The sequence below is a fragment of the Podarcis liolepis genome (assembly GCF_965112155.1).
Source record: "Podarcis liolepis genome assembly, chromosome: 3".
Classification (NCBI taxonomy): Eukaryota; Metazoa; Chordata; class Lepidosauria; order Squamata; family Lacertidae; genus Podarcis; species Podarcis liolepis.
In genome coordinates, this window is record NC_139557.1 from 112,486,631 (window position 1) to 112,513,433 (window position 26,803).

Consider the following 26,803-nt stretch of genomic DNA (forward strand, 5'->3'; position numbering starts at 1 on the left):
TGTCCCGCACCACTGAAATCTCAAAATACACCTCTCTAATGAAAAAGCCAGCCACAAAACACAAAGTTTGCCCCCAGGAACTCTAGAAAAATGGCGGTTTTGACTGGGTGGTTTTGTGCAAACAGGTGTTGCTGCTGTCTCAAGACTATGGCAAGCATCTCCTCGGAGTAGAAGACCTATTGCAGAAACACGCACTTGTCGAGGCTGACATCTCCATTCAGGCCGAGAGAGTGAGAGCGGTCAATGCATCAGCCCAAAAATTTGCCACAGATGGAGAAGGTAAGTCTGTTATAAGAAACAGCAGCTTGGGCTGGTAAGCCCTTGTTTACTTATCCTTTGGTGGAGAGCCACTTTTGAGCTCTTTGTTGGCCCACAAGTGTAATAAACTAATTTTATGTAGACCAAGGTGCCTCTACACCCCAATAAAGCATTTGTCCAGACGATTTGTGGCTCACTGTGCCTCCTCAGCCCCAACTTTTTCTACCAGCAGTCAGGAGGCATGAGCTACTATACCATGCCCCATTTCCCCCTATTGGGCACATGCTGTAATTCCTTTATCTGGGAGATTCCCATTGTGGACAACATACAGTCGTACCTTGGATCTCAAACGCCTTGGCTCCCGAACAAATCAGCTCCCAAATGATCAAAACCCGGAAGTGAGTGTTCTGGTTTTTGAACGTTCTTTTGGAAGCCGAACATCCTCCGTGGGTTCCGATTGGCTGCAGAAGTTTCCTGCAGCCACATTGGAAGACACAAGATCTACCCACCCTGGAAGACTGGCAGATGCAACTAATAGACTATATGGAGATGGCAGAAATGACTGGCAGAATCCGAGACCAGGGAGAAGACTCAGTGGAAGAAGATTGGGGGAAATTTAAAACCTATTTGCAAAAATATTGTAAAATTTCTGAATGTTGATGACATTGAAATGAAATGCTGGGGTTCTAGCAATAAGGTAAAATATAATTTAATGGGCTATGAATTTGCTGAACCAACTTTTAAAAGGGATACAAGAACGGGGGACGTGAGGAAGTCAGGAAAATATGTGAATTTAAGATATAAAACTAAGAAAGAGGGAGGGGAAAGGGGAAAAAAAGAAGCTTCCTGCAGCCAAACAGAAGCCACACTTAGCTTTCTGAATGTTTTGGAAGTCGAACGGACTTCCGGAGCGGATTTCATTTGACTTCCAAGTTACAACTGTACGTACGTTCCACTTTGCATGTGGCTCCTTGGGAATTTCCTACAGCAGAGCATGTGGGGTGGTGGCGCTTCTCTCTCATCACGTTACAGAGGAAAGTAGCGGGCGAGGCAGGGTGGGGATATAGGAGCACCTGCGTGAAAGGTGCAGGATAATGACAGATGCAGTGTGGGGTGGGTGGGTTTGGACCTGTTTGTGCGCTTCTTGGGGAAGTTCTGGCAGAAGAACGATGAGTGGGGTCTCCGAACACGTCCCAGCAGTCTGAATTGCCTCGACATGTAAGGCATCCCAGAAGATTGCATCTGTTAAAGTGAATCTGTTTGGTCCTCAGCGCCCATGAGCACACGAATTATCTTAACATCAGCTGCTGAATATAATCTGGCCTGCTCTGCAGTTTGACTTTCCATATGCCTCTTGTGCCTACCAACAGGTTACAAGCCTTGCGACCCGCAAGTTATCCGAGACCGAGTGGCTCACATGGAGTTCTGCTACCAGGAGCTGTGTCAGTTAGCGGCCGAGCGCCGAGCTCGCTTGGAAGAGTCCCGGCGCCTCTGGAAGTTCTTCTGGGAGATGGCTGAAGAGGAGGGCTGGATAAGGGAAAAAGAGCAGATCTTGTCGTCGGACGATTACGGAAAAGACTTGACCAGCATCGTCCGCCTTCTCAGCAAGCATAAGGCGTTTGAGGACGAGATGAGCGGTCGGAGCAGCCACTTCCAACAGGCCATCAAGGAAGGCGAGGACATGATAGCCGAGGACCACTTTGGGTCGGAGAAGATCAGAGAGAGGATTGCGGACATCAAGAACCAGTGGGCCAATCTGGAGCAGCTCTCCACCATCCGGAAGAAGCGACTGGAAGAAGCTTCCCTCCTCCACCAGTTCCAGGCAGACGCCGACGACATCGATGCGTGGATGTTGGACATCCTCAAGATTGTCTCCAGCAGTGACGTGGGCCACGACGAGTATTCCACTCAGTCCTTGGTGAAGAAACACAAAGACGTGGCGGAGGAGATCGCAAGCTACAGGTCCATCATGGATTCCCTGCACGAACAGGCCGGAGCCTTGCCGCGGGAGCACGCGGAATCGACCGATGTGCAGAGCAGGCTGTCCGGAATGGAGGAAAGGTACAAGGAGGTTGCTGAGCTCACGCGGCTTCGTAAACAGGCCCTGCAGGACACCTTGGCCCTGTACAAGATGCTCAGCGAAGCGGATGCCTGTGAGCTTTGGATCGACGAGAAGGAACAGTGGCTGATCAACATGGAGATCCCTGAGAAACTGGAAGACTTGGAAGTGATCCAGCACAGGTGAGGGGCTGAGATGGGCTCCGTCAGGTAATTGCAGCTCTGCGCCGGATATTGCTTAGTTGTCGGTGCTCTGCTCATGCTTCCTTTTCTTCTTTTGACCCCCTCTCTAGATTTGAAAGCTTAGAGCCCGAAATGAACAATCAGGCGTCACGGGTTGCTGTGGTGAACCAGATTGCAAGGCAGCTAATCCACAATGGCCATCCGGGCGAGAAGGAAATCAAGGCGCAGCAAGATAAGCTCAACACAAGGTGGGTTCAGGGATGAATGCAGTGCTGGTTCTTTCCCATTTACTGTACAGATTTATTATTATTTTATTATGTTTTAAACAACAAAATAAAAAGTAAAAATGTGAGTGGGGAAAAGAAAGGCACACTGTAACACCATAAGAATCAACAATTACAATTCTATATACGTATGCTTATTTAATATATAAATATTATTATTATCCAAATACATAATACAGTAGTACCTCGAGTTACAAATGCCTCAGGTTACAAACGCTTCAGATTACAAACTCCGCTAACCTGGAAGAGTTACCTCAAGTTCCGGAGGTCCGTTCTTAACCTGAAACTGTTCTTAACCTGAAGCACCACTTTAGCTAATGGGGCCTCCTGCTGCAGCCACGCCACCGGAGAACGATTTCTGTTCTCATCCTGAAGCAAAGTTCTTAACCCGAGGTACTATTTCGGGGTTAGCGGAGTCTGTAACCTGAAGCGTATGTATCCTGAAGCGTATGTAACTCGAGGTACCACTCTACCACTTAATCTTAACTCAGGGGTTGGCAAGGTTTACCTTGCCTGGGCCGGTTCACTCCAGCGGCGATTCCTCTGTGGGCTGGAATGTGCGCACACACGAGCGAGCGCGCCTGTGATTTTCCTGCGACACAGAAGCCGGTTTAGTGCAGTGCGTGGGAGCTTGCCAAGCAGGCAGCTCGGTTCGGGGGTAGCTTGTGGGCCAGTTAAACGACCCCTGTGGGCCGTTTGTTGCCCATGGACATTAGTTTGCTGACCCCTGTCTTAACTGCTTCAGGTTGTTTAGAATTACAGCCATTAAAGTAGGGGAGCAAAGTTCCAAAATCAAAATGAGGAGAAGGGTCCGCCTGAGACTCTTCCATGAATTGTTAGTTATTTTCTTTATTCAGATACTCCAGCAGTAATACTGTGGCACAGTTCACAATAGGAACATGACTTACAGTTCACAGATCAACAACTCCTGCCGTATGTCTTTAAACTTATTTGCGAGCTGAGGGAGCTGAGGTACCTGATATACTAAAGAGCACATTTGGCAGTTTCAGAAGGAGGAGCCGTGATAAATGTTATGTTTCTCCATCTTACCTCCTGTGTTTCTCTGTACAAGGTGGAGCCAGTTCAGAGAGCTTGTTGACGTGAAGAAAGAGGCCCTGCTCTCAGCCCTCAGTATCCAGAACTACCACCTTGAATGCAACGAAACCAAGTCATGGATCAGGGAGAAGACAAAGGTCATTGAATCCACCCAAGAGCTTGGGAATGACCTGGCCGGCGTTATCGCTCTTCAGAGGAAGCTGACTGGGATGGAGCGTGATTTGGTCGCCATCGAGGCCAAGTTAAGCGACCTGCAGAAAGAAGCCGAAAAGTTGGAATCGGAGCACCCCGACCAAGCTCGGGCCATCCTGTCGCGGCTCGCCGAAATCAACGACGTTTGGGAAGAGATGAAGACGACCTTGAAGAACCGCGAGGAGTCCCTTGGGGAGGCCAGCAAGCTGCAGCAGTTTCTGCGCGACCTGGACGACTTCCAGTCTTGGCTGTCCCGGACCCAGACGGCCATCGCCTCGGAAGACATGCCGAACACGCTGACGGAGGCCGAGAAGCTGCTCACGCAGCATGAGAACATCAAGAACGAGATTGACAATTACGAAGAGGACTATCAGAAGATGAGAGACATGGGTGAGATGGTGACTCAAGGGCAGACGGATGCTCAGTACATGTTCCTGCACCAGCGCCTGCAGGCCTTGGACACCGGATGGAACGAGCTGCACAAGATGTGGGAAAACCGGCAGAACCTTCTCTCCCAGTCCCATGCCTATCAGCTGTTCCTCAGAGACACAAAGCAAGCAGAAGCCTTCCTTAACAACCAGGTGAGCGGGTGTCATGTTAAGAAGGGGAGGGGGAAGGTCCATAGCTCACGGGTGGAACATTGCTTTGCAGGCAGAAGGGTCCAGGTTCATTTCCTGTATCCCCAGTCAAGGCTGGGAATGTCCCCTGCCTGAAACCCCAGACAGCTGCTGCCGGTCAGAGTGGACAATGCTGAGCTAGATGGACTCAGTGTAAGGCAGTCCCCTATGCTTCTATGTACAGTGGCACCTCTGGATGTGAACGGGATCCATTCCGGAGCCCCATTCGCATCCTGAGTAGAGCGTAACCTGTGACTGCATGTCTGCGCGTGCCCAGGTCTCAATTCGCCGCTTCCATGCATGTGCATGACATTTTGAGCGTCTGCGCATGCGTGAGCGGCGAAACCCGGAAGCAACGCGCTCCGTTACTTCCGGGTCACTGGAAGTAACTCGAAAATACTTAACCTGAAGCTACTTCAACCTGAGGTATGACTGTACTTATCTGTCTAGCCTGTCAAAGGTCAGGACAGTCAAGTAATATGAGCAATTCTGGGGCCTATTTGCCATGCATGGTGTCTGAAAGAGGTTTAAATCCCAGATCTAACCTTCCACTGTAAGTTATTTCCTTGTAGCAGCACATACATTTTGGTACCAGCAAAACTAATTTGGAATCTGCGCCCATGGTGTAGAGCTCAGAAAACTCAGGAAGCAGTTTCCTAATTGATCCTCAAGAGCTGCTTCACAGAACCATTTTCTTACAAATTAATCTTCTCAAGTTGATCTATTGGCTGCATTCTCCAGACCATGGTTCAGGCTCCTCTTCTGCTCCTTCCCTCTCTGGCATGCCTTAATAGAAGATGTCCTGGTTTCTCAGACCATAGTTTGCAGTGAAGTTTCAGTCGCTAGACTGTGGTTTGAGTGAACCTAGCAAACCGCAGTTTGGTCCTGATTTCCAGTTCTGGTTTGGAGGAATCACTCAAACCATGGTTTGATGGTTCAGACTTAATAACAAACCCTGGTTTAAGGGAATCAGGAAGTCTTCTAAAAAGGCAAGACAAAGAGTGGAGAAAGGAGAAGAAGGAAGGGAAGTTTGAATTTGACACTCGTTCCCAGTCATCTCTAAACTGTGGTCTGGAGGATTGGGAATAGAGCATCTGAATGTAACCAGTGATACTTGGCACGGTTTTGTGAATGCTCTAACATACCCCATAAATATGTGAAGATGACTTGCCCACTCTGGGCTCAACACAGATTTGAAAAGTTTTCCGGGAGGTGTTGTGCTGCTCCCTTGGCATACAATAGAGAATTCACAGAAGTGATATTTGTGCCAACAGAGTCACTGTTGGAAAGGCTTCACTGTAGCTGTTTTAATCATTACAGGAATATGTTTTGGCACACACTGAAATGCCCACCACTTTGGAGGGGGCAGAAGCTGCCATCAAAAAACAAGAGGATTTCATGACCACAATGGATGCCAACGAGGAGAAGATCAACGCAGTTGTAGAGACCGGAAGGAGACTGGTTAGCGATGGCAACATCAACTCTGACAAGATCCAAGAGAAAGTGGACTCCATTGATGACAGGTAGACTTTGCTGAGAATATTTAGTGAGTCTTGGGTCTACACTCTCCCCATTTCCTTATTTGTGTTTGTCTGTTTTTACAAAATGTACATGCGGCTTTATATCCAGAAGTGGATCTATCCAGTGCACAGTTAAATTATGGCTATCTAGTTTTACTTGACCAGTGTTACCAGTCCAGGGTGAATGCCAGCTGTAGGCCCTGCTATGGTGCTGTGACCCCGGCAGCTACCCAAGGGCAGCAGGTACACATGCCCTTTATAAGGCTGCTTGGGTTGTTCTAGAAAATGTTGGCTATGAAAGGCTCTCATATTGCACCGTGAGCAGCAGACCTTCTCGGAGCATAAGCCGTTGCTTCAGGACCGCTAATTGTAATGGGAGGTGTTGACAGATGCTATCAACGCCACCTCATAATTGCACCCAACACATCTCCTGCGCCAATTGTCCCTGCCAAGTCTGTCTAGACTTAGGAAGTTAGCCGTGAGCAGTGCACACCCCCACCCACCCACAGCACTGTCTGTTAACCACTGCCAGATGGAAGTGTGAGAGACACAGCAGGACGAAGGGTTGACATTGGCCCTTGAGGCTGCAGCACTCTGGGATGTCAGCTGCCGTGCCTCATCACTTGAGTGGAAAAGGCACATGTCTGCACAGAGAACATCCGAGGTTCTTCCTTGGGCATCTTCGTTTAGAGTAGGGATGAAGAGCCTTGTTTCAGCCCGAGGGACTCATTCCCCTCTGGGCAGCTGCTTGAGGGGCCACCTGTCCTATGGGGAGGGGGACCAGAGACAGAAGGCGACAGAACAACAAGTGAAAATGGTTACCTTTTGCCAGTGGGCTAGTTCCAGGGGGGGTCAGATTTCAAGGACATATTCCAGCCAGGCAAAAAACACGGGGTGAGCCAGTGAGCAGTGTGGTCTGGGCAGTGTTCTGAAAGTCAGACAGAGGCCTGGAGGGCCAGATTCAACAGCAGGCCCTGAGTTTTTCCAATCCCTGAGTGACCTTGGATAGCTGCTGCCCCAGATCGGGGTGACACGCCTCTGAATACTGGTTACTTTTGATTACAAGTGGAAGAGTGGGAGTGGCCTCCGGGACCACATAACACTAGTCCTGAGAGATCTGCATTGGCTCCCAGTACGTTTCCGAGCACGATTCAAAGTGTTGGCGCTGACCTTTAAAGCCCTAAACGGCCTCGGTCCTGTATACTTGAAGGAGCGTCTCCATCCCCATCGTTAAGCCCGGACACTGAGATCCAGCGCCGAGGGCCTTCTAGTGGTTCCCTCATTGCGAGAAGTGAGGTTACAGGGAACCAGACAGAGGGCCTTGTCAGTAGTGGCGCCCACCCTGTGGAATGCCCTCCCTTCAGATGTGAAGGAAATAAGCAGCTATCCTATCTTTAAAAGACATCTGAAGGCAGCCCTGTTTAGAGAAGTTTTTAGTATTTAATGCTGTACTGTTTTTAACAGTTGATTGGAAGCCACCCAGAGTGGCTGGGGAAACTCAGCCAGATGGATGGGGTATAAATAATAAATTATTATTATTATTATTAAGAGTGCAATTCCTCTCAGGTTGTGGGCTTCCCATAGGCATATCCGGTTGGTTGTTGTGGGATGCAGGATGCTTAGCTAGAGGGCCTCTGAATTAATCTGGCAAACTTCTTCTTGTGCTCTTGGAGTTGCCAGTGCTCAATGAGATGGACCAGCGCTCTGTCTTGGTATAAGACTCCTTCCTCTGTCAGCTGCCACCGGTGTTTCTCCCTCACAAAATGGCCGCCAGAATGAGGAAACCAGAAGGAAAGAGGGGCTCACAAAGCTTGCCACACCAGCCTTCGCCAACTTAGTGCCCTCCAGATATTTTGGACCCCAACTCCCATCAGCCCCGGCTAGCATGGCTGATGACTGGGGATGATGGGAGTTGTAGTTCGGCAACACCTGAAAGATACCACGGTGGGTTGCCTCTGGATAGGGATGACCAACTTCTCCTGCGAAGGAGGACAAGTCTTCTACAGCATCGCCAGCATGTAGTTTCAAGTTTGGGTTGCTCGTTTTAATGTTGTGACTGCGTCTGGAAAGACATTAAGCTTTTTGGGGGGAAACAACGACACATTTTTATGGATGTTTTCCTTTTTTAAAACCACAGCCTCCGCTTACATAAGCCTAATCACCTGCAAGGCAATCTTAAGGCTGTTACTTTCTTTAGGGATTATAGAAACCACTGGAGCTGGCCTTGGTGAAAGTAAGTTTATGGGGTGCTGAGTCATAGCAGTGACTTATTAAAGAGCCTTTGAGGAAAACTTGTCTTCTGTGAGGAAGCCTTGTAATGTGTAATGGGATCAGAAAGAGGCCTCAAGTTTGGTCAAAGCATGTTAACTTTAATGTGGTTAAAATAAAAAAAAATTTAAAAAAACAAGTTGGACCAATTTTTGCCCTGTACAACAGGAGAGAAATCCTAATTTGATTAGCGCGGGGGAAGCTGGCCCAGTCTCTGTGGCTAAATCCAATATAGCTCAAATGATGTACAGGAAATAGCATGACCACTGTCTGTAACCAGCATGGTTTTACAATCTAATGTTCTCTTCCCCTACAAAAAAAGGAGTGTGTGTAACCACATAGACCTCATATTTTCTTTCTAGAAGTGAAATGCCATTACAGTGCAGCAGGTGAGAGTTTTGGAGCCTTGAACAGGGAGAGGGGCTGGTTTCAAACTCCTGCTTGCTAGGTGGCCTTTGGCAAGGTACCATCTCTCTGCCCAGCCTGCTTCACTTCTAGCACATACAACGAGAGCCGGTGTAACCAAGAGAGGAAGCTGCAAATCAGAGTCCTGGGTTCAAATCTCACCGGAATTGAGAAAGCAGCCTTAGTTAGACAGGATACCCTCTGGGGCTCAACATGTCTTCAATTGCAGTGTAGCAGTAATAATATGGGTGTACATGGCAGGGTTATTACTAGGAGAATAACGTCTGTGAACCTTCTGATGTTGGAGACTGCAATGTGCCGCTTGGGGACACACTTACCCATTTTCACAGGCTGAATAGGGAAGAGAGGAGTTGTAGTCCGAAATGTCTAGAACAGGCACATCCAACAGGTAGATCATTGGACGTCTGTGGTAGATCACTGGCTCCCCCCAAAGAAGCTAAATAACTTTGGCTCCCCTAAAAAAAAGCTCAACATTTTTGCCCTGCACCCCCCAAAAGCGGGGCTTTCCTCCCTAAAAAAACCTCAACTTTGACCTGAACCCCCAAAAAGGGGGATAGATCACTGCCAGTTTATAACTCTGTGAGTAGATCACTTGGGAATTGTCACCTGGGAATTGGACATCCCTGGTCTAGAATACCTGAGGCTGGGTGTGGGTGTGTTTCTGGTTGTGTCTGGTTTTGCAAGGTGATCTTTGTGAGCTTTTTTGTACAGGGACGTTTTTAGTGTTTGATGTTTTCTGGCGTTTTTATATTTTGCTGGAAGCTGCCCAGAGTGGCTGGGGCATCGCAGTCAGGTTGGTGGCATATAAATAATAAAACAACCCCCTCCAAATCTGGTTTCAAAGCACAGGAAACTGATGTGAGGACATGTCGCCTACTCGGAAAGGGATCTTCTCTCAGTTGTGCCCCCCACTCAGCTCCTTTCTGAGGGGAAAGTGTTTTGGCTGCCCAAAAACTATAGCTGCATTAGTAAACGTTTCAAACGGCTGTCTCTCTTAAGGAGTGCAGGAATTCTTTTTAGGAAATATGTATCTCATTTTTCCAGCATCCATAGTTCTGCAAACTGCTGTCCCTCCCCAGAACAGACCTTAAATACAAAGCCCCATCCTTTGTTGATGTCTCTTGCATTATTCTGGACGGACAACTCTCCATAATGCTTTGCTTCATTCTGTTGTGTGTGGGAAAAGTCCTGAGGCCTGCCATTGTGTCCTTCTTTTCAAGGAGTGTTGTCCCAGATTAGAGGATGTTTGGAGAGTCCAAAAGATTGGGAGATATGCTCAGAGCTGCAACAGAGCTTCCATTCAGGCAGCGTATAATAATCAAAACCACAAAAGTCCTCCAGAGTTTCCACATTTAAGACGTTCCTTCCTTGTTTTTGTTTTCAACAGGCATAAGAAGAACCGGGAGGTGGCCAGCGAGCTTCTAATGAGATTAAAAGACAATAGAGATCTTCAAAAGTTTCTTCAGGATTGCCAAGAGGTATGGTTTTTTTGAGGGAAAAGAATATTTGGCAAAAAAAGGCCCCTCATATTCTCCTTGAACAAAGCTGGCTTAGAATCACGCTCTTTCTCTTTGGGTTTCCATTTGTCTTTCATCTCTGATCCATTAATTTATAATAGATAAGAGCCATCATCCCTGAAGCAATTGATTACCTACCCTCTAATGGCAGCCAGTTATTAGAGGATTTCCCTGCCTACCTTTCTCGTTAGCGGTTAAAGAAATTTTGTCTCTTTATTTTTAAAAATGGGATATTGTCCACCCTGTGGACTTGATCCTGGAGATTAGGTGTTGTTGTTTAGTCGTTTAGTCGTGTCCGACTCTTCGTGACCCCATGGACCAGAACACGCCAGGCACTCCTGTCTTCCACCGCCTCCTGCAGTTTGGTCAAACTCATGCTGGTAGCTTCGAGAACACTATCCAACCATCTCGTCCTCTGCCGTCCCCTTCTCCTTGTGCCCTCCATCTTTCCCAGCATCAGGGTCTTTTCCAGGGAGTCTTCTCTTCTCATGAGGTGGCCAAAGTATTGGAGCCACAGCTTCACGATCTGTGCTTCCAGCGAGCACTCAGGGCTGATTTCCTTAAGAATGTATAGGTTTGATCTTCTTGCAGTCCATGGGACTCTCAAGAGTCTCCTCCAGCACCAGAATTCAAAAGCATCAATTCTTTGGCGATCAGCCTTCTTTATGGTCCAGCTTTCACTTCCATACATCACTACTGGGAAAACCATAGCTTTTACTATACGGACCTTTGTTAGCAAGGTGATGTCTCTACTTTTTAAAATGCTGTCTAAGTGGTAAAGGGTAAAACAAAAATTCCAGATGGAAATGATCTAATGTGAATCCCCCTACCCCCTGCCGCTCTGTTCATGGAAAAGAAACCTGTGTATGGCAGAATGCAAAGTCCACAGGTGACTAGTTTCTTGTTGTCTCACTTTGTTAAGAAAATCCACATGCATTTTTCATTCAGATCGAAGAGAGTCTTCTTGGTGCGTTGCCCAGAAATGAGAGGTTTTTCATGAGAAGCAGCCCCAATAAGCCAGAGGGCTGCAAGGAAATCCCACCCTCCCCATTACACCCCCACCTCTTTCCCAGGGTGGGGCTGGGAAAGGCTTTAATCTGTCTGAGATCTTGACATCTACCTCCTACTGAGAGTTGACAGTGCAGGCTGGGTGGAATAGCATGAGGCCGCTCTCTGTGATCGTAGAATACGAGTCGTCCAGGCCTTTCAGAGCCTGGGACAGACGGGGCAAAGGGTAGAAGAGAAGGAATGGTTTGATCCCTGGCATCTCCCAGTCGAGCTGAGAATGTCTCCTGCTGTCAGGGCAGGGCAGCAAGGCCAGCAATAAATCATAAGGCGCCCATGAAGTTGTGGCTTTCTTCAAAGAAACACAACGGCTCAGGCCTAAAGAGCACAGCAAGTCTTCCTGCTAGATCTTGTCCCAGTGAGGAAGGTCTCTGTCTTCCCACAGCTCTCTTAAGTCGCCTAGTCCCCCAGTTCCTTCCTAAGCAATCTGAGACTCAGACACCTTGTCTGTCTTTGCTCCGCCCTCTTCATACCTTTTTGGGTTCTGGGAGATCAAGCGAATGGAGGAGACATCCTGGCTTCTCCACCAGCCTGCCTCTGCCTCTTGGCCCCTCTCCTCTTCAACCTCTGCTTCTGCCTCCGAGTCTGAACTGCCCTCTGCCACAGCCTCTTCCTGCTCACTAAAACCCATTACCCCTTCAGCTTCCAACACCTCCCTCTGGTCACTCATCGTCATCCCACCACCAATCCCCTAGATCTGAGCTTTCTTCCCCTGGGGTTTCCCTTGGGGGTTCCCCAGCGGGCACCTCCCACCGCTCCTTGACATCCAGCCAGTCTGTGACATCTGCCTGCAACCTCTGTCAGTCAGCATAGACTGTACTAAGCTATCTGAGCCAGTGGCCTGGCTTAGTGTGAGCTTCCTATGCTCTTATCTCATGGTGTTCCAGGACAGGAGCCTGAGAAAGCATCTTTCCATAGGTCAGGATAATATGGCACCCAGTAGGAACATGTTGCTGCCCTGGGGACAGAGGCCCCAGCAGGAAACTCCTTGGTCCATGAACAGGCCTCTTTGTTATCTTCCTCTGAAAGGCAGATTCTTCTAATTCCGGAACATTTCCCCTTTTATTGCCGCCCTTAACGAGCCTTTCATGAAGTGACCTTTGCAAATGTTGGTGAATGAATGAAAAATGCCCTTTGTCGGCCAAAGCCAGGGGTGGCTGGGCTCGCCATGCTGCTCCGCTCTGCCCGCCTTAGGCGAGGTCCTCTCTGTGTGGGAGACTTCTGCTGCAAGCAGCAAACTGTGCACATATTTTCCTGTTGGGGCAGTTGGCTGGAGAGATGCAAAGCACACTGCTTTTTCTAAACACGCCACATGCTTTCCTGAACCTTAAACGGGAAGAACAGCCAACAGGTTTGGGGCCTGCTGATCTGGGCTCGGTTCGTTGGCAATAGCAGGTGGTCAGCAGCCCCAGGCAAAGGCAAGAGCCAGTGTGGTGTAGTGGTTAAGAGCGGTAGACTCATAATCTGGTGAACCGGGTTCGCTTCCCCGCTCCTCCCCATGCAGCTGCTGGGTGACCTTGGGCCAGTCACACTTCTCTGAAGTCTCTCAGCCCCACTCACCTCACAGAGTGTTTATTGTGGGGGAGGAAGGAAAAGGAGAGTGTTAGCCGCTTTGAGACTTCTTAGGGTAGTGATAAAGCGGGATATCAAATCCAAACACTTCTTCAAGATCTGTGGCTTTCTTGTATTGAACCTAATGCAAGGATGCCCAATTACATCTCAAGTGCTGAATGCTAGTAAATGTGTAGACCATCTTACGTTGGGTCAAGCCACTGGTCCACCTACTACTACCTACTCCAGCCTCCACCAAGACTGGTTATGTTCTAGCTTCACTGTTGGAGGCAACATGCCTCTGGGTATCAGTTGTTGGGCATTGTGAGTGGTAAGAGTGTTGTTGCACTCGGGACCTACTTTTGGGCTTCCCATTGGCAATTGGTTGGCCACTATGAAGACAGAATGGGCCATTATCCTGATCCAGCAGACTCTTCCTAAATGTGCTTCAAATGTGTAGGACATATGCAGCCAATGTCTGCAGTGGGGAGACTACTCTACCTGTGTCGGTTGCCCACCAGTTTAGCATCCTGGGGAATCTGACGAGTTTTAATCATCCTTGGGTCCCCAGGTGTTTATGGATTACAACTCACACCATCCCTGGCAAAGTTAGCCAATGGCCAGGGAGGGTGGAAGCTGGGGTCCAATAACACTAAGGAACCCAAATTATGCAGAGAGTGGAGAAGATGACCCACTGCAAACGTTCACCCTTCAACACAAGGAGAATGATGGAGACAGACATGGCGGTGCAACAGAGGTAGCAGAGTCGCCATGCTTATCCCCAACTCTCCATCGCAGGAGAGGCATAACACCCAAGGAAGGTCTCTGCATTCTGTCATTCCCTTTCCGCTCAGAGCAGCAAGAACGATGGGAACAAATCTTCTTCTTAGAGGAGAGGAGGTTTATATGGTTGGAGGAGGCATCCGCAGCCACAACACAAAAAATACCCCTCTTCTTCATCTCTCCCCCCCCCCAGCTATCGCTCTGGATTAATGAGAAGATGCTTACAGCACAGGACATGTCTTACGATGAAGCGAGGAACCTGCACAGCAAGTGGCTGAAACACCAGGCCTTCATGGCAGAGCTTGGTTCCAACAAAGAATGGCTTGACAAAATTGAAAAGGTGAGCGGGTGTGGGGGTAAAGCTGTGTGAAACCCACAAGATGTCCAAGGATCTGTCTCTGAGATTCCTGCTGTTTGTTTGTTTAAAAAACCTGCTCAATTTATGCTTCAGAGCAATTTGGCTTTGGAGACACACAGCGCCATTTTGACTGCCAATCCTTTGGGTTAATATTAGTTTGATGTGGCAAAAGAATTCCTCCCGAATGTGTCGAGGCGGTGCTGTGAATTTGTATAATTTCTTCTGTTGTGCCCAAAGTGTTTTGAAATCCTCACCCCACCGACTTGCCTGCAGTTACCTTGTGAGAGCAGTGACAGTGAGCTCCGTTTTTCACCTGGGCAGCTAAAGGCTGGTGTTTTCATGCATATGTAGGTTCCAGGCTACTATACTCAGGGAAGTTTCCAGGCTGCAGTGAGGCCTAGCTGATTGAGTAAGAAAAGAATGCCAGCTTTGGGCTTTAAAGTCCTTGGCTGAAGTTTCATCCCAGCCAGGAATCCCCTCAGTCACCGCAGAACAGCTGTCCTCTCAGCTTTCCCTCCAGTCATTAATGTGGAGAGAATGACGTCTACCTGCTTCACAAATCTGCTTTTTGAATCAGAGAGGTAACAGCTGATTCACGTTATTTTTTAAAAAACTGGTTTTTAATTTCAAGTAACAAAACATACCCTTAGTTGTTATACAGAAACGAAAGAAAGAAACATTAACTTCCACTTGTTTCTGATCCCCAGACTGTTCTAACCCACAAAGCTTAAAGGGTTTCTGTTCGTTTGCAGGAAGGGATGCAGCTCATCGCTGAGAAACCCGAAACGGAGGGAATCGTGAAAGAGAAGCTGACGAGTCTGCACCATATGTGGGAAGTGCTTGAAAGCACCACCCAGACGAAAGCCCAGCGGCTTTTTGATGCCAACAAGGCTGAGCTGTTCACCCAGAGCTGTGCTGACTTGGATAAGTGGCTGAATGGCCTGGAAAGCCAGATTCAGTCAGACGACTACGGCAAGGACCTCACCAGCGTCAATATTCTGCTGAAGAAGCAACAGGTGAAGTGATCGGAGCAGCTTCTTTCAGCGAGGAGAGGTGGTTGGAGTTAGAGAAAGATATGAATATATGCATTTCCTTGTTGCTAAAATTAAAATTACACAACTGCCTTTCCAAACACCGAGCACCCAAGGTGGCTGAAATCCCTCACTCTTGAAGCATTTATTATTATTATTATTATTATTATTATTATTATTATTATTATTATTATTATTACCTCGTACCTACGGGACCGCCTCTCCTGGCATGTCCCACGGAGGACCTTACGGTTTTCAAACAAATACATCTTGGAGGTCCCAGGCCTCAGTGAGGTTAAGCTGGCCTCAACCAGAGCCAGGGCTTTTTCGGCTGTGGCCCCGATCTGGTGGAACGCTCTGTCACAAGAGACCAGGGCCCTGCGGGACTTGACATCTTTCCGCAGGGCCTGCAAGACAGAGCTGTTCCACCAGGCCTTTGGCCAAGGCACAGCCTGACCCCCTCCTTTGGCAATCCTCACAAAACTCTAGCCCAATGGTTGCCATTAATTTGATTTAAACTGATTTTATAACGAAATGATTTTAGAATGTTGTATTATTTTACTGTTGTTAGCCGCTCTGAGCCTGGCTTCGGCTGGGGAGGGAGGGATATAAATAAAAACTATTATTATTATTATTATTATTTCTACTTATTTACTTGCCCTTCACCCTAAGGTCTCAATGCAGGTTGCAACATTAAAATATAAAATTGAAACACAAAATACATAACATAAAAACAACAGGTATCTGAAAAAAGTGTGCATGCACACGAAAGCTTATACCGAGAGCAAACTTAGTTGGTCTCTAAGGTGCTACTGGACAATTTTTTAATTTTTTAATTTATTATAACAACAACAACACACTTTCCTATTAGTACAACCTTCTCCCACCAGGTGCCCTCTTGATGTTTTGGGCTACACTCCTTCACAGCCCCACAAGTTGATTGGGGCTGATGGAAGCTGGAGTCGAACAACCTCGAAAGAGGACCAGGTTGGGGAAGGCTGCTGCTGCAGCAGCAGCAGCAGCATCGCACTGGAAGAGAATGGCTAGTGAACATGTATATGTCTCTCCCTGCCATTTTAGATGCTTGAGAACCAAATGGACGTTCGTAAGAAAGAGATCGAGGAACTGCAGAGCCAGGCCCAGGCGCTGAGCCAGGAGGGCAAGAGCGCTGACGAAGTTGACAGCAAACGCTTCATCGTGGAGAAGAAGTTCGTGGAGCTGCTGGAACCCTTGACCGAGAGGAAGGCCCATCTTCTGGCCTCCAAGGAGATCCACCAGTTCAACCGGGATGTGGAGGACGAAATTGTGAGTTTCAAAGTTCTTCCAAGGTCCACTTGCTGAGAAAGCAGATAGAGAGAAGTTTCTCCCATAGTAATGGAACCTGATTTCATCCAGTGAAATTGAGTGGCGGGAGATTCAGGACAGACAGAAGCAAGTTCTTCTTTATGTAGCACATAATTTGCACCCACCAAGTTAAAAGGAGATGAGAGTCACAGAGGATAAGATCACCAGGGGCTACTAGCTGCAATGGTTGGGTCTGCCTGTTTACTCTTCATTTCCTGTGGATATACCATTGAGTTACTTTGCCATCTTATTTCCCTCCCTCTAGTTGTGGGTTGGAGAGAGGATGCCCATTGCCACATCGACAGATCATGGGCACAACCTCCAGACTGTGCAGTTGCTCATTAAGAAGAATCAGGTAAGTGGCTAAGCCTGCCTGGATCCAAAGTAGTACAGTGATTCGCAAATGGGCAGACTATCAAGGGAGGCCTTTAGGCATGCTTTCTCTCATAATACTAGGGATCAGCCAACAGAGTAGAGCAGGTGGACAGACGAAAAGAAGTACTTGTATCACTTTGACCCACAAACACACAAGTAGAGCCCAGAAAGCACATTTGCCATTTTTGAAATCTCCCTACCCCCACCCCCCGGGCAACTGGCCACCTCCTAGTCTTTAGTGTACACTTTGCATTGTGGTCAGATTTGGCAAAAGTGTTGTGCCCTTTGTACGGATTGTGAGACCGGTGGTACAGAGATACTGCCCAGATCTCACCTAAGACATCAGTGGCAATGCCAGAGGTTGAATCCTCTCTTCCCAACATGTCTCCATGGTGGATGGGTGGTGGTGGTGGTGGTTGTGATCAAGTGTATTACCCACCCCCACCAACAGGTCCTAGGGCTGGTGACAACAATTTAAAATTCAGAGTTAAAAACAGTTAAAACAAATTAGAGTCACAGGAGGAGGGTGGATCCTAAACACACACATTTCAGGTGTCCAAAGGCCAGGGTAAAGAGATCCAATTAACGCAACCTGCCCTATAGGTTACGCTTGTCATTGGGCTCTTCTGCATGCGGACTCTACTGCCATGGACAGCGGGTGTTGAAACTCAAGGGATGGCACCTTGGCACCATTTATGTGGAAAGACCGTGTGGAAATATGAATAACTATCTGTGGTCCCAACACACATCTTATTAAATATTAAATCAGAGTTTCCCAACCTGGGGTTTCCATCTTGTTTTTTGGACTACAACTCCCATCATCCCTAGCCAGCAGGACCAGTGGTCAGGGATGATGGGAATTGTAGTCCAAAAAAACCAGCTGGGGACCCAAGCTTGGAAAACCCGTATTAAAGGATAACACTGTAAGATGCAAAAGTCACTGTGGAGATACCAGTCTCTGTGGCGAGTGTAACATAAAGGCCCAAAGGCCTTTGAGTTGTCCTCTAGTTGCCTTCCCCCTAATAGTAATGAGTCCTTTAGCCCGCTGAAATTTATGCCGCTGGGCCAAAATGACTGATGGAAGCACAGGTACCGCCAGAACATTTTGTGCTCTCAAATTCTCTCACACAGCATTCTGGGAGTCTGCCCTCCTGGATGACATCCCGTTGTCTTTCTTTCCAAAGTGTTTGTTCGATGAGCTATTTCCAACCCGAGTGTTGAATTTCCCACATTAGACACTTCAGAAGGAAATCCAGGGGCACCAGCCTCGCATCGACGACATTTTCGAGAGGAGCCAAAACATCATTACAGACAGCAGCCTTAATGCCGAAGCGATCCAGCAGCGGCTCGCAGACTTGCAGCAGCTGTGGAGCCTCCTGATAGAGGAGACGGAGAAACGCCACAAGCGCCTTGAGGAGTCCCACAAAGCCCAGCAATACTACTTTGACGCCGCGGAGGCCGAAGCCTGGATGAGCGAACAGGAACTCTACATGATGTCAGAAGAGAAGGCCAAGGTAAGTCAGCATCCATGTAGACACGGCCTACGGGCACCAGGGGACATCCGCACTATCGGTTTATGCCAGTTTGGAAACCAGGCGAATTGACATGGCTTCGAAGGACTCTGGGAACTGCCATTTTGTGAGGGGCGCTGCAATTTTGTTGCCAAATATCCCATATACCCTTCATAGAGCTATGGGCCCCAATGGTCCTTAGGACTGGTTCAGCATAGGTATGTACTGTCAATCTGATTTCCGTACACTTGATTAGAAGCACACATTCCAACCATGTTCTCTCATACAATAATGATAATAATTTATTATTTATACTCCGCCCATCTGGCTGGGTTTGCCCAGCCACTCTGGGCAGCTTCCAACATAATACTAAAAACATGATCAAACATTAAAAACTTCCCCAAACAGGGCTGCCTTCAGATGCCTTCTAAAAGTCAGGTAGTTGTTTATTTCTTTGACATCTGATGGGAGGGCGTTCCACAGGGCAGGCGCCACCACCGAGAAGGCCCTGTGCCTGGTTCCCTGTAACCTCACTTCTCGCAGGGAGGGAACCGCCAGAAGGCCCTCGGCGCTGGACCTCAGCGTCCAGGCTGAGCGATGGGGGTGGAGACGCTCCTTTAGCTATACTTGCATGTTTGATTGGGTTATCTGACACCACAAACACAACATACCATTTCAAACACAGTAGCTTGGGGTAGAGTTTGTTCAGTTACCTCAGTCATCAAGTGTACAGCAATCTAGTGCAGGAAAACTCAACGGATATACAGGCAACTCCCCACTTAAGGCGCAGTTGACTCACTCACGACCAAGTCTTTGTGTGGCACTAGGAAATAAATAAATAAATTGGATTTAAACTGCGAAAAGGTGCGAAAATGGCAAAAGCGGCTCGAATACGATTTCAAAAACTGCAAAAGTGGTGCAAAAAGAGAAGGGGAAATGGCTAATAAGTGCTGCTGGGTTTTTCAAAGGCTTCTAGAGGTTTAGAAGGTGTTTACAGGCTTTTTAGATGGTGTTCCCTACTATATGTGATTTTACTTACATGTGCGGTCTCTGGGAAGTTGTGGACTCTCCTTTCTTGGAGGTTAGTAAGCAGAGGTTGGACGGCCATCTGTCATGGATGATTTAGCTGAGATTCCTGCATTGCAGAGGTTGGAGTAGATGACCCTTTGAGTCCCTTCCAACTCTACATTTCTGTTATTCCACCGCCCAACACCAATTGGGGTCCCATGTGTTTTTATGAAATCCTCCCCAGAGAGTTGCAGAGGTAGACTGAGATAAATGAGTAACAGTCACTGCCCAGCAGAAATCACTTTCAGGTTCTATAAATAATTTGGCTGATGGAGAAGTTTAATGCATTGGCGTAGTTCTAAGCATCATTTAGCCCAGAATCCATCTTCCAGTAGTCAGTGCCTGTTTCTATTTTTGCTGCTTTGGTTGAAAGGTTCAATTTTTCTACATTTCTATTTTTCTCTCTGTGTGTCCCCCCCCCCCCTTTCTGTGGAAAGTCTGACGTCATTTATGTTTAATGACACAGAAATATCCAGCAAGAACTGCTAGCCAGGCACAGTCAGAACTTGTCAAGGTTCTGTGAGTTTACAAAATACAAGCACGGCAAAACAGTGCGACTGCACAGGGTAGTGGAGTGAGCCAGCAGATACCTGTAATTTCTTCCCCCAAACTCCTGTGCTCCTCAGTGCGCGCTTGCTGAAGTCGGTTTTAGAACATGAATGAACCACTTAAGAGAAATCAAGCCCCATCTTCTTCCTTCGCTGCCCCGTCTCTTATATGCTTTATATGCTGTGGATTCTCAAGTTTTTGTTCGGGTAGAGCAAAAAAGCCCTTTTTTCTAGCCCTAGTTTGTGAACACTTTTTTCAAACAAACAAAATATCCCAGGTTTGTTTATACAGTCGTACCTTGGATACCAAACACTTCGGTACTTGGACGTTTTGGCTCCTGAACGCCACAAACCCGGAAGTGATTGTTCCAGTTTGCAAACGTTCTTCGGAACCTGAACATCCGACTGGGCTTCCGCGGCTTCCGATTGGCTGCAGCAGCTTCCTGCAGCCAATCGGAAGCTGCACTTTTGTTTCCAAACGTTTTGGAAGTTGAACGGACTTCCAGAATGGATTCCATTCGACTTCTAAGGTACGACTGTATTTGAACTCCTCTACTTGGTTCATGTTGACTTGCCTTGGTTATAGGTCCTATTATAATTGCAACCTAACCTGCCACTATCAGCTAATTCACAACCGTCTTTTCTTTTTTTAGAATATTTTTTATTGAATTTCCCATTTTACAATTTCAAATAAACATTTTACAAACTTTAAAATATCCAATGACTTCCCTTCTTCTCTTTCCATGGTTCATTTTATACATCCTACATCCCTGCATATTTTACTATAACCATTCAAATCAATTTCCCACTTTTACATCCATCAAAAAAAAATTACTCTTGAATTTATCTTAATGCTGCCAGCATTTTCAACTGTATACAAGTATTTCCCACATATTCAATAAATGCTTTCCAATCTTCTTTAAACATATGTTCTTCTTGCTCTCTTATTCTATATGTTAAATCTACAAATTGCTCATATTCATAAGTTGTTGATCCTCTTTAGTTGGGACCTCACTCACTTTCCATTTTTGGGCTAACAAAAAATGGGCCATGGTAGTTGCATACATAAATAACCTTTTCTGACACCTGGGAATTTCAGTCTGAGTTATCCCCAACAAAAAGGACTCTGGCTTTTTGGGGGAAAGTAGTTTCGAACATTTCCCCCCAGTTCATTATAAATCCTTTCCCAATACCTTTTTGCTTTTTTACATGTCCACCACATGTGGAGGAACATTCCCTCCACTCCTTTACACTTCCAACACTTATCTAATTCTGTTTTATAAATCTTAGCCAGCCAATTCACAACCTGCCTTTTGGCTTGGATCCGTTTCCTTGTGTTTGCCCTTTTTTTTCAGTGGCTTATATCTTTTCTGGAGCTTTCAGCCATTTCATTTGAATAGATGCCCCTCTTTTTCAAACTTCCTGAAGTCAGGAAAGGGGGGTTGTAGCCTGATTTGAAACCCCTGCGTTGAAAAGATCAGGATGCTGAGAGTGTTTGATGAGCCTTTGGCCTGGTACAGCAGAACTCTTCTCAGGTTCTTACCCCCTTCAGTAATTTATGGCAGTCAGTAGGTAGCCCAGCCTTTTGGCACATATGCCACCTGTCAAGACTAGAGTGCCGCTCAAACAGGAGTGGCTTGCCTAGTGAGGTTGCGCTGCATTGCAATAGCCTCCTGCTGGCAGCGTCACTCCTGTTTACCAGAAGGTGGGGGGGAGCTTGGCAGAGGCATGGTCAGGACTGCAAAGAGATACCAGTCAGAGTGCCAGATTGGCTCTGCTGGTACATCTGTGCCACCCTGACCTCGCCACTGCCTCTCCCAGTAAGTGGCACTGATGCCTGGAGGCTCTTCGTGCATCTTCACTCTGCCCCCCTCTAATCTGGGACGTGGAACTGCAATGTCACGTGAGTGAGATGAATAAACACCCTTCAATAAAAGAGAATGGGAGCAATATATCTGTCAAAATTACAAATACCTAAATACAGATGGTCGTTTACCCTCGCTAGATTCAACGTGCTGCCATCTTCCTTATTGCAGGGCAGATTTGAGGGTAAACTATATGCGGAACAAGTCTGCCCCTGCAGCTTGATGGAGGTAGAAACTTGTCTCTCATGTCTTGTTACGCTGTCGTTTCTACGGGGATATACGTTCGGTACTTATCACCCCTGCTATACAAAAATCTCCAAATGGGTCCGAACTTCAATGTCTAAAATCCCTGGTAGGGGACAAGGATCCAGAGATCGCGTGAAGGATGGCCAAATTCTGTGCGACTGCCATAAAACCTAGGGAACAAGCTGTGCTACCATACTGACTAAGGCCTTAAATGACAATTTTAGGTTATATTTTAGTGATTAAGATTTAACTTACATATTTTTAACTGCTGCTATATCTGTATTGTCCCTGTTATACCCAATTGCAAGTACAAATGTATCCCTATCATGTTTTATGACTTCCCTGATATTGTATGTGAGCTGGAACTGGTCTGTGATCAAAATAATAAATTTATATTATATTATTATACTCTGCCCCCCTAGAGCTGCTCCTGGACCCTAGTGCACTTCAGCCCTCTCTCCGCCCCCTCTTATCTTGGTGTGGGTCTGCCTTTGGATATTACTGAGTTGAGAGCAGACAGCAGCATGACGGAGGGGCAGCCCTGCGTCTGTTCATGTTAGTGGACGCCTCCTGCAACTTTGTCTCATTAAAATTATCGGTGCCTTAAAATTACCAATAAAAGACAGAAGTTTTAAAAAAGTTGACCCCCAAAAGCCCAAGTATAAGTAAAAATAGTTTAAAATATACATTATAATATGCATTGTGGGTGGAATGCGGTTTCAGGCTATTAGAAACGATGTCTGTGCAAGCATTTCAGCTTGCCAGGCAGAACAATTTCCCCCTCCCCTCAGTCTCTGTTCTGGGGGTTCTCTGACACACACAACCGAACCGATTTGGGGGATGCACGGGGAAGAAGGGGGGAGCCCCATTGTGCAAGCACAAGCTTCTCCTGACAGGGTTTGTTAGGTGAAACCCTCCCTATTTATGCACACCAAGATGACTCCCTCCACCATGGTGTCATGCAAAGAAAATGACATTCTCTCTCGCCACTTTAGGATGAACAAAGTGCAGTTTCCATGTTGAAGAAGCACCAGATTTTGGAGCAGGCCGTAGAAGATTATGCTGAGACCGTGCACCAGCTATCCAAGACTAGCAGGACTTTGGTGGCAGACAATCATCCAGAGAGGTGACTCTTGCTGTTTTATATTTGTAGTTTGCCGTTTCCCCAAGGAATTTTTAAGAACTGCCATGCTGGATTTAAGTCCATCAAGCGTAGTTTCCTTTCTGCACTCCCCATCCTGGCTAACCAACAAACAAATGGTAAGCTTAGACTATGGTCCAGTAAACGCATAACTAGGAACAATGGTGCCCCACTATGTGAATGATGCTGCTTTTGCACACCAGAGGAGAACTGAAAGCTTCAACTTCTACTTTTAAACTAAGCCCAGTTTCCCCTGACGTTTGTTCTCAGGAAACCATGGTTTGCCTATGCTATGGTTTCAGAACAAGGTTGGATCTGGAGCTAAGGTATGCTCTCAGTAACCATAGTTTAAACAAAACAGTTCCTCAAGTTTGGACATCATGGGGAACTGTGTTTAGTTTAAACAGTTAAGCTGATCAGTTATCCAGTAGTGTCAGGCTTCTGTCAGACTACTGGGAGAAATAATATTGAACCTGAGCAACAGAGCTGCCAAGAGGAACATACCACACAAATAAATATTTAACATTCCCTATCTTGTCTTCAGATAAATGATGCCCAAAGTGTGTTTTTATATTTTTAGATGCTTTTTTGCTGTGCTTTTTATGTTTAATACCCCTTTTAGCCTCCAATGAATCCTTTCAGGTGGGTTACAAATTCCAATAATAAGAATAAAGAAACACATATTTAGCTATTAAAAAGAGAAAAGGAACAAAGGTAGAATTCAGAGTATCGCTTGCACGCTGTCCACTGACCTGCAGGGAGGTTCCAAAGAAGGGTAAGATGGAGGCATTTATATCAAACAGACAAAGGTAATCAGAAGTTTAATATGGACAGCTATATAAATCAGAGACGATTGTCCCCTGAAAAAGGAAACTGGAGGCAGGGAGCGCCAAATGGGGGGAAAAACCCAAATTCAGTCTGACAAAGGAAATGGTAAATAATTCATGAGTACATATATTTGACAGCTGATGCTGGAATTCAGCATAAACTGGGCAGAGAAAACTGGGAGGAAAAGAGTTCATGGAGAGGGTTAGTTTCTCCTCTGTCCTGTTCTGCATGGATCCAGAAACGATTTGCCAACTTGCATGTGCTCCTAAATTGTCATTCACTGGACAGGAAATAAGTGATGCATCGATCAAAATTGCATTGCATTTCCTTTGGAAATTTAAACACACTCAGGCTGCGGAAGAAGCCTTTCCAGTGATGTGGATGATCTGTTTATCAATAGCATTCATCGCTGGCGGAAATCCTGGACATCTGAGCCTTTTCCTCTGGGTCATGGGAAAAAGTCGTAGAATCGGGCTGTCAGGTCTGGAAAGTATCTTAGCGCACATCTCCCAGGCTTGTCTTTTTAAAACAAACAAAACTGGAAACTGTCAGATTTTGTGAACCTTGTTCTGGCGTCCTAGCTCCACTACAATCGATGAGCTAGATCGGGGGCAATAGGCTGATGTTTCCCACAGGCCAGATTTGACCCCCGCAACAAATTTACTGAGCCGCCAGCTTCCCAAATATGACAGCAAGTGGCACTGGCAGATTGCATCAATAACTGGAAAGGTGGAAGGCAGGGCAGGGGGACCTTTTGCAGAATGAGGGCCACATTATATCATAAGCAACATTTCAGAGGCCGCATGGGTGGGGCCAGAAGGAAAAATGGGCAGAGCAATGGATTTTACTCATAGGCTCGTGCAGTAGGCTATATTCCGGCCATGCAAAAGGCAGCGCTTTTTCCGCACAAACATTTCTCCATCCAGGCAAGCAAGAAGCATTGTCTAAGATGAAGGACATATTCCAGCTAGGCAAAAGCAGTTAAGGCTGCTGCAGAGCAGGGCTAGGAAAGGGCTGTGGCTTGCAGTGGGGGGGGGGGCATGGACTGGTAAGAGTCCCAAGGGTCAGGTAGAGAGACAAGGGACCACATTTGGCCCCCGGGCCTGACGATCCCCATCCCAGGTGTAAGAGGCAAGTCCAATAAGGTGTGATAATTATTATTTACAACTAATTCTGGATGTCTGTTTGGCTTTGGGGGAATCAACAGGATGTGAAATGTGTGAGCACATGCAGAAAAATACCTATTATAACCATGCCACTAAAAATCCAAATCATCCCAAACAATTTGACAAACAGAAAAAGCCTAACAATGCGGCTCATGCTCTTCTGTTACTGTTACAACGTAAAAATAATAATAAAGCGAAATGTTTTTAGTAAACCCCACCCCACCCCAATCCACCTGTCTTTTAGTAAAACCACTAAAAAGCAGAAAGGGTTAGGACTCTAGGAATTAAGAAATACAGTTTGCATGCTTCTTTGAGAATATAGCTTAAATGTGCCTGCATGAGAAAACTCTGTTTTTTTTAACTGGTAAGTAAACACACCACTAAAATAAGAAAAATTCAATTTGTAAGCAATTTCACCATATATCTGTGCTGGCAACACATGTAACCAGCACCTGCTTAGGATCATGTACCTGAAATCAGTGAGCCAAATGAGTGATCCCATTTATATCTAAAGCAAATAAACAATAAATTTAGTCATTCAGCAGTTAGACAGACACAGATTGCATCTCCCTGGAGTCACCAGTGTGGCCCCTCCAAGGTACCTGCCAGTACCACCAACAGCACCTATGAAAGGTCGGCCCCTCAAATATCCCCTCAAAATATCCACAGGGCATGAGAGACTCTCCATTCTTCCTGCTCAGCTCCTGTTTGCACTGGCTCAGCCTCTCCTTCCTTGTACATTTCACTTGTTGCCCGAATTGTGCATTCACCCTCCCATCCATTCTGAGCAGATGAGAGGGGCAAAGAGCTTCTGTCTGTGTATGGCAGTGGCTGGGGTGCCATGCCTGTACCATTTTCTATTCTTTACAGTGCGGCAGCCATTTTGTATTATGCCACATCCTAGCAGTGGCCATTTTGTGTTGGGTTGCCATACGTCCGGAATTTCTCGGACGTAACCAGAATACTGCCGTCGGAAGTAGTGTCTGAACGGAAGGCGCTAAAATGTCCGGGAAAATCCGGACGTATGGAAACCCGTATTGGTGATTTCCCTCAAAAATAGCTCGGAAACTTCCTCTCTCTTTTTGCGAATTTGCCAAAGAAGCTCAACAACTTGGGGCCGGGAAAGAAAAAATAAAAAGCACAACAAGTTTTCTGTCCAGATTTTCACTGCTTGAAACATGGCAACCCTGATTTTGTGCCTAGTGCCCGTGGCGCTTTTGTAGAAGAAAGAGGAACTGTGCCTCCAAATAAAATTGTATGTTAAAAATTTTGTTTTAAGTAGATGGATTTGACTCTCTTCTCACACATTCCCTTGTCTTCCCCTCAGTGAGCGCATTAGCATGCGGCAGTCCAAAGTAGACAAGCTGTACGCAGGCCTGAAAGACCTCGCTGAGGAGAGGAGAGGCAAGCTGGACGAGAGACACAGGCTGTTCCAGTTGAACCGCGAAGTGGATGACTTGGAGCAGTGGATTGCCGAAAGGGAAGTGGTGGCCGGATCCCACGAGCTGGGACAGGATTACGAACATGTGACAGTAAGATGATCA

General features: G+C 46.8%; 1 protein-coding gene across 5 annotated transcripts in view; it reads left to right on the forward strand.

The window, feature by feature from the left end:
* Positions 1-26,803, forward strand: part of SPTBN1 (spectrin beta, non-erythrocytic 1) — a 235,243-nt gene that overhangs the window by 179,284 nt on the left and 29,156 nt on the right. For all 5 annotated transcript variants that reach the window (XM_083493969.1, XM_083493971.1, XM_083493970.1 and 2 more), the window contains 13 exons: positions 126-279; positions 1,629-2,499; positions 2,610-2,747; positions 3,856-4,612; positions 5,969-6,171; positions 10,250-10,340; positions 13,972-14,118; positions 14,889-15,152; positions 16,248-16,472; positions 16,777-16,866; positions 18,122-18,400; positions 23,120-23,250; positions 26,587-26,791. In XM_083493969.1, the coding sequence (XP_083350095.1) occupies positions 126-279; positions 1,629-2,499; positions 2,610-2,747; positions 3,856-4,612; positions 5,969-6,171; positions 10,250-10,340; positions 13,972-14,118; positions 14,889-15,152; positions 16,248-16,472; positions 16,777-16,866; positions 18,122-18,400; positions 23,120-23,250; positions 26,587-26,791 (3,555 nt within the window). The remainder of the gene's footprint in view (positions 1-125; positions 280-1,628; positions 2,500-2,609; positions 2,748-3,855; positions 4,613-5,968; positions 6,172-10,249; positions 10,341-13,971; positions 14,119-14,888; positions 15,153-16,247; positions 16,473-16,776; positions 16,867-18,121; positions 18,401-23,119; positions 23,251-26,586; positions 26,792-26,803) is intronic.